The sequence below is a fragment of the Chenopodium album genome, chromosome 15, assembly GCF_948465745.1.
Source record: "Chenopodium album chromosome 15, dcCheAlbu1.1, whole genome shotgun sequence".
Lineage (NCBI taxonomy): Eukaryota > Viridiplantae > Streptophyta > Magnoliopsida > Caryophyllales > Amaranthaceae > Chenopodium > Chenopodium album.
The window spans coordinates 46,761,718-46,774,365 of NC_137848.1; the positions used below are offsets into that span (position 1 = coordinate 46,761,718).

General features: G+C 35.2%; 1 protein-coding gene across 1 annotated transcript; it reads left to right on the forward strand.

The window, feature by feature from the left end:
• The first annotated feature begins 2,151 nt into the window (after positions 1-2,151).
• LOC145582361 (uncharacterized) lies at positions 2,152-12,142 on the forward strand. Its single transcript, XM_081639362.1, has 14 exons — positions 2,152-3,090; positions 3,327-3,420; positions 3,611-3,797; positions 3,892-4,138; positions 4,727-4,942; positions 5,013-5,099; positions 5,190-5,324; positions 7,719-7,832; positions 7,962-8,209; positions 8,357-8,437; positions 8,599-8,830; positions 9,891-9,989; positions 10,089-10,274; positions 11,581-12,142. The coding sequence occupies exons 1-14, from the start codon at positions 2,746-2,748 to the stop codon at positions 11,677-11,679; spliced, it is 2,370 nt and encodes a 789-aa protein (XP_081495488.1). The 5' UTR covers positions 2,152-2,745; the 3' UTR covers positions 11,680-12,142.
• Positions 12,143-12,648: the final 506 nt, after the last annotated feature.

Here is a 12,648-nt window from a genome sequence, read left to right on the forward strand (position 1 = left end):
TTTATAGAGTAGAGAGTGTAGGGTTAAATTTGGGCTTATAAAGATGTGGGCTTAAGTTATGGGTTTTGGAATGGGTTATTCCAATAAGAGTATGTAGGAATAATTTACATTGCCCAATAATTAATAAACGTTTGGCCCAAAATATATTTTACTTTTATAAAACCTTATATTTAAAATACTTTAACCCTTTAAAATATTTAATTAAAATACTTGAGCCCTTAACAATACATTTTATTAATACTTAAATACTTTATAAAAATACATAAAAATACGGGGTATTACAGTAGTATTAGTTTTTGTGAGTCATTGTGACAAGGTGGACTGTCGTTTTGGGATTAATGTCGTTAACTCGCTCTCATTCATCATCTTCATTCTCCCACCTTCTAGTTCATCTTCTTTTTCACACCTTCTTCTTCTGGTTCACCTTCTTCTTCCTTTTGCTCATTTTTTTCTTCCTCCGACTCACCTTTATCTTCTTCCTTCAATCCACACCCTCTTCTTAACCATTTTTTAAAATCGAAAACCCAAATAAAGGGTAAAATAAAGGGCATGGTTAATTCTAAAGGGTAGGTGAGTTTTCCAACCTCCTTTGATTTTGTCTTAGCACTACCATTTCCTGTAGCGAACTGAATAACAAAGGGAGAATGAAGTATATGGTTTATAGGGTAAGCAAGCTTTTCCTTCCTCCATTGAATTCATCTTGTTACATTGAAATTGAGGCTGAAGGAGGAGAGAGAAAACCAAGGAGAGTTGGGGAAAGTAAGGTACTAACGGTAGTTAACAGACGTTATATCTTATATGTCAATTACATAAATACCCCTTATAAACATGAACGTCAAGGTTATAAACTTGTATTTTCTTCAATCTTAACTCCTTTTAGCCATAACTCTTCCTCCCATGTCTTCTCTCTCCTTCAATTCTTCCTTTGGCTTCAGTTTGGGTGCAATAACTCTAAAAGAATAAAAGTAAGCACATAAAATTCAACAATCAAATATCAAGTTCAACCCTAAAAACTCATGAAATTGAAATTTAAAGAGAGAAAATTGATAAAGAAGTACTTTTTGAATGGTTGGATGTATATGAACTGTTCTACATACAACCCATGGTAAAAAATACTTCCTCTGTTTTTAAATACTTGCTCCATTTCTTCATGCGCGGAGTTTTAGAAGAAATTGGATAAAGTAATAAAATATGGAGATAGTAAGGTAGGTAAAAGAATAAAAAATTATAACAAGCAAAAGTAGTGGAGAGAATTGGAGGAGAGAGAATATGAAATTAATTAAATATGATTCATGGTAGGTTTACTAGGTGAGATAAATTAATTAAATATTGTAAAAGCTTTCCAAATAAGGAAATGGAACAAGTATTTAAAAACGGCCGATAAAGAAAAATAGAGCAAGTATTTAAAAACGGAGGGAGTATATACTACTATATAGTATTCCAGTAGTTTAGTGTAAAAATATATGAAATGTTTCACATAGACAAAAGACGCGAAAGCACGCTGACCTCCTTAGTGTTAAATGACGCTCGTAACTTTGAGAGTTGCACGCACCCTGTTGTGCACAACTTCCAAAATTGTTTCACTCTGGTGAGCAATGGAGCTCTCGCTCGACCTAATCGTAAGCCTGTCTTATGTGAGCTCTCGCTCACTCACATAGGAGCTTCCAAATTCATCGCAACATTCAACTTACTTGCAAAATACTAAAAGTTACCTCGTGAGTTATAGCTCGCTACTCCAAGAACCAAAATCAGATTCAAGGCATATTTCTTACAAATAATACTTCGTATAATCATTAACAATTACATTTCCACCAAAAAAAAAAGAAAAAAAAAATACAGTACTTGATTCAATCTTCACCAAAGTCCTGAAATGACTCGAATTTGACCCGATCCAAAATTGTTCCACCTAACCCGACCTAAAGTAACCTTACTAAGTTCCTAGAAACTGACTTGACCCAAAATATAGACTAGACATCTGACCCAATCTGATTATCACTTTACCCAAAACCCAAAATAAGCCAATTCATACCTGACCCGAGCTTGATGTAACCTGAACGATCCGATTGCCAGATGCAATGTATTGGTGAGAGAATCGCAATTGGCAAGATTCCAAAAATAAATTTTTTTTTTCAAGAAAATAAACAATTCTGCAATCATCAATCAATTGCGATTCACAGCTGAGGACACTAGTCAGTAGTCACTAGTAGCATCCCACTTCAAAACACCGTTTTGCTACCTTCAGATCATTGCGATTTTTTTTCTGGGGACATTTTTGGGTTAGGTGCAAATAGTTCATAAGAAGTATTTAATTCATTTTTAGAAAACTTGATTAAATTTTGCTCTTTTCTTAATTTATAAGATTCCTCTGATTATTTCATATTTTACCCTCGTATACATTCTACCCATTACCATTTTCAGATCTTCAGGTCAGTCTATTGCTAATTTTTTTATTCAAATTTCTTTAGTTTTGCGCTTACCCCTGTTTTTTTAATCGTGATTAACTTCAGTTTTTTATTGGGAAATTTATGTTATTTTCCTGTAATTAAGATGAATTTGGGGACACCCATTTGATGAACTTACATTTTCCAGGAGTATATTCTTAATTATCTGTATTTTTTTTTAAAAAAACATTTGAATATACATAATTAATGGTTTTACAATTTGATTACTGATATAGAGATTTGGAAAATTATATAATTATGAGAAGAATATTGTAGTTTTTATTGAGAAATTAGTGTTTTGAAAATGTTGGTGATGCCAAAAAAGAATTGCTCTTGGTCACTTATTGCTGTTATTGGGTTAGTGGTATTGTTAGTCTTTCTTGTTCAATTCTTTTGGTTACCTTACAAACCTACACTAGATTACTTTAGTATAAAACAAGCTCAAACTACATGTATTTCATCAAATATATCAACCAAAAATGACACTCAGCATAATGCTGGAGCTTTCCTAATGGGGCTCGACTTGGCCTGTCGATTTCCGGCTGATTTGCATAAGGCAGTTGTTTACCGTGGTGCTCCGTGGAAGGCCGAGGTTGGGCAGTGGCTTTCCGGTTGTGATTCGGTTGTTAAGGCAATAAATGTCACTGAGGTATTATTCCTTACAATAGTATCTTCTTGAATTGGAAGATTTAGTCAGTTTAAACTTTGAAGTATTGTTGACTATTGTATATTGTGATGGTATTTATTTTCAATGCACGTGTATCATGTTTCGTTTGTGGTTCAATTCATATCTGTAATTCTGTATGCAAGATATTTGGTGTGAGATAGTGTATGATACTATGATAGTTGTGCTAAGTGGGTGCTATTTTGACAATCTTGTTGCAGATTATTGGTGGGAAGGTCTGCAAAAATGATTGCAACGGTCAAGGGGTTTGCAATCATGAACTTGGACAGTGTCGATGTTTTCATGGATACAGTGGTTAGTGTTTTTATTCCTTAAAAGGTCTCAATGTGCACTTTATTCCATTTTAAGATTTGTTGATTGACTCATCTAAATGCTTAAGCTAGCATAAAATCTCAATGTGGTTAGTAAATATAATTTCAGGTATTTTTGTTGCAGCAGAATTTATTTATACATACCCAATAATGATGGTCTTTTCATGGCATAGGGGAACAATGTTCAGAGACACTGTATTTAGCTTGCAACTATCCAGTAACTCCTGATCTACCCTATGGTCGATGGGTCGTTTCTATATGCCCGAGTAAGTGTGATACAACAAGAGCTATGTGCTTTTGTGGAGAAGGTACAAAGTATCCATATCGTCCTGTGGCTGAGCATTGTGGATTTAAGATCAAGTAAGCAGACATAAACAAGCTATATGCGATGCCTTACTTATCCAGCATTCCAGCCTGAGACAATGGTTTAAGTTATCTCATTTCATCTTTCTAGTGCAAGTGCTACACCTCCATCAACTGACTGGGGAAAACCTGATCTGGATGTATTCACAACAAATAGTAGCGTGGTAGGGTGGTGTAATGTGGACCCAGAAGAAGCATATGCTGGAAAGGCTAAATTTAAAGAGGAATGTCATTGCAAATATGATGGTCGCATTGGGCAATTTTGTGAATATCCAGTTATATCCACCTGCATTAATCAGTGTTCCAGCCATGGCTATTGCCGTGGTGGATTTTGTCAGGTATCTTGAATTCCTTGTCTAATTAAAATGGTCCTTGATTTGTAAATGTGTCCGTAATTGACAATGGCCTATTGCCAGTCCTTGTCGCCACTCCAATACTGGGGAAACTTGTATGAAAGTGATATAACCAAGCAAGGACTGAAACATGCTTTTTGAAGAATAAGATTGTAGAAGTCTTTGACTGAAATACTGTTAGAGAGTGAACTAGAAATCAGGAAGCCAGTGGCAGCTTAGCAGTTCATCTATGAAAATTCATAAATGAAGAAGACTATTCCCTATTGAAGATCTTAAGTTTGCCTCTGTAATCTACTGGAATGGCCAAAGAATATAATGATTTCATATTTTAAGGGTTTCTGCTGCTTCCTCAAAACCCCACACCAGTGAAGTCTCTAATATCATCTTTGTCGTTTATCTTTCCTTTTGAGTTCCTCTGAATCAGCGTACCTACTGTAGTGTAAAATTGCTGTACTGGCTTCCTGAATATAGCTGGTTCACTGTTTATGTGTCCTTATAGAAAGTAGCTACATGCTTCACAAGTTCATAGTGCTTCTTGACTTGGCAACTTCTAAATTCTGGCTTTGTTATCAGTGTCATGAAGGCTGGTACGGAGCTGATTGTAGTATCCCTTCAGTTTTCTCATCCTTAAGAGAGTGGCCTCAGTGGCTACGTCCATCTAAGATTGATATGCCTGGCTATGCACATGCTGTAGAAAGTATGAAGGGTCTTGGCGCTGCAGTTACAAAGAAAAGGCCTCTGATATATGTCTATGATTTGCCCCCAGAATTCAATAGTCTTCTCCTTGAGGTGGGTGAGGTCAGTGTTTTGTGCTATACCTTGTTGACGCAAACTTTCTTAAGCTTTATGCTGTTTACAGGGACGCCATTTCAAGTTTGAGTGTGTAAACAGACTCTATGGTGAATGGAATGCTACTGTATGGACAGAACAGCTTTATGGTGCACAGGTATTTTGTTTCTCTTCAAATTCTATACATTATTTTGATGATAATAGATGCTATTTATAATATATTAATATATACAATTTTTCCTTGCAGATGGCAATCTATGAAAGCTTTTTAGCTAGTCCTTATAGAACTTTAAATGGTGAAGAAGCAGATTTTTTCTTTGTGCCGATTCTTGATTCATGTATCATTACTCGTTCTGATGACGCTCCCCACATTAATTTGCAGGTATGTTAACTACAGTGATTGTGACTCTTCCTTAATGTCTATTTATTCATATGAGATCTTTGGATCTGTTTTATCTGTTAGAATGTTGCCCTTGCTTGCCTTTCCCAGCTTTAGCCTTTAGTAAGTATTAGCCTGTGTCTTCCAATGTTTTTACGTTTAAGCATTGAGCCAGAATTTCTCCCGACAACCTTCAAAATCTAGTGAGGTTCCTCTGATGAATAAGTCAGAGTAGTTATGGTGCAGGCAGTCTGATGACTCTGATTCTTTTGCATATTGAGTCACGTATTTTAACTTATCAAACCATGCTGATGTACTTTGATTTAAACTGTCTATTGCACTTACTTAAGTACAGAATATCCTTTTCTCATTTTCTGCATTTGACCTCTACATGCTAAAACATACTTATTAATTTATTATGGTGCATCTTGGCCCATTTTTCAATAAAATATTTCATTTTTCGTGGATTCTGGAAAGTTTTTATTGTTTGTAAAGGTTATCTATCTGTCTTGGAATGTCAAACCAAAAACGGCTCCTCTGTTGGATCAGCTGTGAACAGAGATACACTACGGAGTACTTAATTTTAATTCAAAATCTTCTTAATTTCCCAGGTTCTATCTTGGCAGAATTTTAGGTTAGCTTTATGATTGTTTAATCAAAGCATGGGTTACCACTAAATAACATCAGTTCTTCGTGTTCTGCTTTGTCTAGTTGTGATGATCTTGGCCCTCACTTTTTGCAACTTCTAGATGCAAGACATTACCTGGTGGCTTCTTAGGGTAATATATGGATATAAGATGGAAGTTATCCATTTTTGTACCTGAGGTATGCCAATATTCCACCTTGTTGACCTCTGATTATCATTCCACTTTAGACATGACTCACCACAAGTTTCAAAAATAGTTTTATTTTGGATACTTCTATTAAGTCTCCAATAGATTAATGATGTGTCTCCTTAAGTTCTGATTGCAAAATATCAAATTCAGCTCATTGTTTTGACTTATTCTCTCTACAATAAGCGTGGAACTTAATTTTCATTTTGTCTACCTCTGGTTAGGAAATTCTTTTGTACCTTGTTGGTGTTTCCACTTTGGTTCCTCAAGTTTCTGTGGCTAATCTTTCTTGATATCGCCATTGTCAACCTTCTTCTTCTGTGCTTCCTTCCGTGTCTCAAGTTTTTAAATATACGACTGTACCATTTTTTTTTTTAATCCCATTTAAGGTTATGTGTGCTTCTTCTATACCGATTAAAAATTTTTCTAGTGTTTTTTATTATGTTCTTCATATGTGGATCTAGAATGCCAGAATGAGTAGAATTGCCTTTTATGTGGTAGTATCTCATCTTATTTAGCAGGTATTTTTCAATATTTTCCTATTTAAAAATTAGCAGTTTGGAAAAGCTTAGGAGTTTTATGAGTTTTGGAATTTAGCTGATTTCTTAATTTCCTTTTTTTTTTTTTTTCAATTGTAAGAAGTTTTCAGGTTTTTATTCCAACTACTCTGAAAATCAAAATATTTTTGGAACTTCAGAATTATTTGTTAAATACTCCAATTGGAGGGATTATTGATAATTGATAACTACGTTTGGCGGGAGAATAAGTTGAGAAAAACATTTTTTTTTTCATGTTATTCATCTAACTGGGCTACTGCAGAGATCAAGGTTATCAAAATCGTAATTTTATTTTGAATTGTTAAAAAATTTCTAGAATTGAATCGTAGAATCGAACACGCATAACCAAGATGTCATACACAAATTTCATTGTATGTGTTTATATGATAATTTAAAAACCTAACTATTGGTAGAAAATAGTTGTTTACCCACTAAGCAGTCAATAATTGACAATATAGGCATTTTTAAATTTATGAGGTTTTTGCTAGTTTACAGAAATATGATCGTATGGCCATACATGAGTAGTAAAAATCGTAAGATTCTAATTGAATTGCGATTTAAATAATTGTGAGAGATTAAAGCTACTATCTTGTAGGTAAGCCAAGTGTTAAGGATTGTAAAACTTAAATTCATTGAAGTGTAAATCACAAGCATATAGGTCACTGAAGTGGAAATAGCAAGAATAGCACTAAAGTGGAATCTGCAACACCTTATGCAACCAAAATGGAAAATTCCTCATTCAAGGAAATAATTATTTAAAGACTTCGGCGAATTTGGTGCTCCACGTATCAACTTTCTATCCATGCATTCTGCCTGTTCATATTATTTCTTGTTCACTTTTGATCCTTTGACCTTTGTACTCAAAAAGCTTTATATTACCAGTGTTCAATGAACTAATGAAGTAGAATTTGTGGATTTGACTGGAATGCTCGTGCAATTTTTCACTTTCAAACAACCATTGTGGTTTTTGCTCATATTTTCTGTAACACTTGTATGTTTTTTCTCAGGAATATAGGGGCATTAGGAGCTCCTTCACTTTGGATTTCTATAAAAGGGCATATGATCATATCGTACACAATTATCCTTATTGGGAACGTTCATCTGGAAAGGATCATATTTGGGTATGGTGCACATAAGAACTTCTACTTTTATATTTGAAAAAAAGTGAGAGGTACTAGAATTTGAACTCTTATTGTTGTGCTTATGTTAACGATGGCTGATTATGATGTCTTTTATGTTTCTGATGCCAGAGTTTCTCATGGGATGAAGGTGCGTGCTATGCCCCCAAGGAGATATGGAACAGCATGATGTTGGTTCACTGGGGGAACACTAATTCAAAGCATAATCATTCAACCACTGCCTACTGGGCTGACAACTGGGATGACATTTCCATTGCTAGAAGAGGCAACCATCCCTGTTTTGACCCTAGCAAAGATCTTGTTCTTCCTGCTTGGAAACGGCCTGATGGGAACTCCTTTAGGGCTAAACTTTGGGCAAGGTGCTCTTCTTTGTAGAGAATTGAATCATGCTATGCTCTTTATGCTTGTTTAATTTTTATTGTATGTTAGTACCATGCTAAAGCAAATCCCGATTATGTTTTTTCTTGTAATAATGCATATTGATTCATGAGTGCTTTCTGCTGCAGGCCTCATGCCCAGAGGATGACACTTTTTTACTTTAATGGGAATCTGGGGTCTGCCTATGAAAATGGCAGACCGGAAGCTACGTAAGCTCTCTATACTGACCAACTTTGTTATCCATAAGGCTGTGTTTATCAGTTATTCACTTCTTTTGGTAATTTTTCAATAATTCCAATCAATCAGGTTGCTGAAATAGTGTTTTTTTTTTTTTTTTTTTTTTTTTTTTTTTTTTTTCGGTAAAATTCAGATATAGCATGGGTATTAGACAAAAGTTAGCAAAAGAATTTGGTTCAATTGTTGATAAAGATGGGAAGCTAGGTAGGCAGCACCGGAATGATGTACTTGTGACACCTTTACGCTCTGAAAAATATCATGAAGAATTGGCTAGTTCTGTTTTCTGTGGGGTCTTCCCTGGAGATGGTTGGAGTGGCAGAATGGAAGATAGCATTCTCCAAGGTTGCATTCCTGTGATAATTCAGGTAGTTTTGGGTTCTTGTCATCTTATGATAATCTTGTTTGATTTTCTAATGGATTACAATTGATAGGCGTGTCGCGTACCTAGTAAAAATAACCTATTTATTCCGACTACTATATAGACGGGCAAGTAAGAGTCGGATCCCAAGAGACTAAGGATTAATTAATTAAATTGACTGAAGCTAATATTAAGCAATTAACCAAATCAATATTAAGAATTCTATACTAAACAACGCAATTAATTTAAATAGGAAGAAAATTTGATAATAAAAACATCTAAGGTCAAGGATCACCATGAATATAATCAATGTAATAGCAGTTCTATTCCCATTACATAATTGAATTGATTAGAGGAAAAATAATCCCTAAATAATACAAGTCTCTTCCGAGTTATCAATGGCTTCCCAGATTAACTATCAAGCCTACTTCCATGGAATAGATCAAACAAGGGAAATTAAACTCAATACTTCGTACTTAACTTCCTAATTATTCGTTTGACTACTTCACGAAGAACTTCAAGCCCTTACGAAAATTTGAAGTAACCAAGTCCTGTTAAAACCCAACTTCCGTTGTGAAAGAAACAAAGGGATGATAACAACGCTAATTTTTATGCTTCTTAGAGGCACATCCATGCCCTCTTCAAATCTGGAACCAGTAGCTTTCAGGATAAAACTTCCTCAGTGAGGCACGGGCGTGCTCCATATGGCATGGACGTGTCTCCCTCTGTGGCTCACAGTAGCGCTTGTCAAGGCATGCCCATGCAAGGTTGAGGCATATGTATGTCACCTCTAGACACATGGAGCTTCAGACGGCATGTCCGTGCCTTCATTGGGCTACTCGGCATGACACGAGCGTGCCGCATTTGAAATTGCTTTTAATACGTTAGTAAATTTTTTTAGTCAAAGTTAATATATGAATAACAAAGTATTGTCAATTATTCTAGAATGAAGGGAGTATATGCTCTACTTGGCACTTGCACTTCCAATCATTTGAAACTTATTCAATTTACACACTGGGCTATCTGAACCCACTAACTCCAAATTTTATTGGTTCTTGATGGTTTAGGATGGCATCTTTCTTCCATATGAGAACGTTCTCAACTATGAAAGTTTTGCTGTTCGGATTGCTGAGGATGATATTCCAAATTTGATAAAGATTCTCAGGGTAACTGTCTGTCCTGTTCCTGTGTGTGTTTCTGTAAATATTTCTCAGTTGTGCGTTATATTTAGTCTTGGGCTAACTTGTGGGCCTGTATTATTGTAGGGGTTTAATGAGACAGAGATAGAGTTTAAGTTGGCTAATGTACAGAGAATCTGGCAGCGGTTCTTGTATCGTGATTCTGCCTTGCTTGAGGCTGAGAGGCAGAAATCTACCTTCAATCGTGTTGATGATTGGGCTGCAGAGATGTTACAATTTACTGAAGATGATGCCTTTGCCACACTTATACAGGTTTGATACGTTCTCTACTGTGTGTCTCACCATGTTGAATGATCGTCTCATCTACTTTCTCTTTTCATCCACATCAATTGCATTAGATTCCAAACTACTGGATTATAGATTTTTTAAATTTAGGCATAATATTTTAGTTTGTTGAATGGAGGCTTTTGAAAATTTGAAAAGAAATGAGCTTAATTACAAAAATAGTTCATGAAACAATTGGATTTCTCTAAACATATTGCTTTCGATAGGGGTGAGCAGAAACAACTCATAGGAAAGACATTTGGTCCATGTTGTCAAGGCCGACACTGTGCCAGTGCAACCGCACAGGGCCCCTAAATATATAAAATGCTTTTTAGGCGTAACATAAATACAAGTTTCTTTGATTCAGTGGTAAAGCAAATGGGCAGAGGTTTGGAGTTTGATTCTAGTTTCAGTAGTTTTTGTTAAAAACTTCTACGTTAGAGGTGTCAAAACCACACTTGACCCGATCTGAAAATATCCGATTTAGATTTCGAGTCTCATGCACACAAAAAAATAGCATGACTCAACTTTAAAAGTTGACCCGACCCGACCTCACCGAATCCAATCCGAATTGACACCTCTATCTACGTATAATGATGCTCCAGTTGTACACTTGTATTCCATTAGCAGAAAAGTCTAGAAACATTATTTCCAGTCAGTTTTTTTTTTACTCTCTCCTCTAGTCCTCTCTTAATCTCACTGCCTCTATCTACCTTCTCTCTCATTCTCACAATTTTTTTTTAATTTTTAATTTTTAATTTTTATAATGGAACCTCATTTTTTGTCTTAGACATTTGACATTTTGACAAGGTTGTGTAATCCTTACCTGACACTTCGATTTTCACCTTGACTCCTCAATTATCTTGATCCACGTTTATAGAAGAAAAAAAAAACCTTTAAATTAGAGGGATAACAGAGAGAGCCATTCAATATGTGCTTGAGATAAAGTTTAAAGCAGAAAACCTTACAATAAGTTACCAATAATCTATTTCTTGTGCATTTGTATCAAAAGTTTGAATGTGAATAGACATAAGACATTCAAAATTCCTTAGATCCAGGGATATGTTTCATCAATACCTTTTTACCATACAAGGACTGCGTCTACGTGTCTTTAAATTTGGAATCTGGTTTGTCTAACACTTGTATATGACACTCCATGCCTGAGTATCAAAGCAGTTCAGCAGTAATAAGTTACTTTATGAGCAGAGATTTATTTTAGACTGTATGATTTAAGGCAAATTCATAGATTTGTATTGTATACACTGACCTTAGCTTTCTTATTTGTTCTACTTAGGTTTTGCATTACAAGCTGCACAATGACCCTTGGAGGAAACAAGTTCCTCAAAAAAGGAGGGATTCTGGTCTACCAAATGAATGCTTGATAAATAGTTAGCTGAGGTCTGCTTGAACTGGATCTGCGTGCCATACTGAATGGTTAACAGCTGATATTGCTGCATGATAAAAAATGAAAATTTAATGTTCAACCACTACTTGTTTGTTGCTTGGAATCTCCCTCAACTTCGATGCAGCATGATATTGCTGAGGTTGAGAGAAGCAAGACAAAAACAGAGAATGAGAGGAAGGGGAAGATATATCATATATACACACAAAAACAGAGAAAGATGGGGTATATATACACTGTATAAGTAGCCAGAGCTGTAAAATATAGGAAGCACATCAGCACATGTGTACAGTTACTAGTTTTATTGGTATCTCAATTCTTTTGTTGACAATCCTACTCAGAGTTTATTCGTGTGAGGCATTGATCCTGGCAATAATTCACTTGAAATAGAAATTTATGTGATTTTTGGAGCCTATTCGGAATTTCAATTATACAAAGGGCCTATTCGACGCTAGCGCTTGAGGTAGAGGCAGTGGTTTGCTAAAGTCAAACACTACTTGAATATTTTTGTAGTGTGGTAAACTAGCCTCTATCTTCCCGTCTTTCATTTTCTTTTTTATTTTGGTTTGGTTGTGTTACATATGACTAATGTAAGTTTTGCATATACTCCTCAGAATGTTTGGGTGGGTTTTGGTATACGTTGCTGACCGGCTCATTTCAATGCTTAGAATATCTAAACATCTATGCATAAGTTGAGATCATGATCCCCTAAATCTTTGAGCACATAACCAATCAATCATAGTATGAACTTCTGAAATGCAAATCATGAAGTCAAAAAAAGAATGAACCTATTTCAGGGAAACTGATTTGCTTTGCTCTTTCTGTATAACTTATTACGTGCCCTTTCTCTATATAGAAAGTATGGTGAAGCATATGAAGTACTAATTACGGACATCACATGAATGGTACTTACTCATTTCAGAATAATTGTCACATTTGACTTTTTTTTTTTTTTTTTTT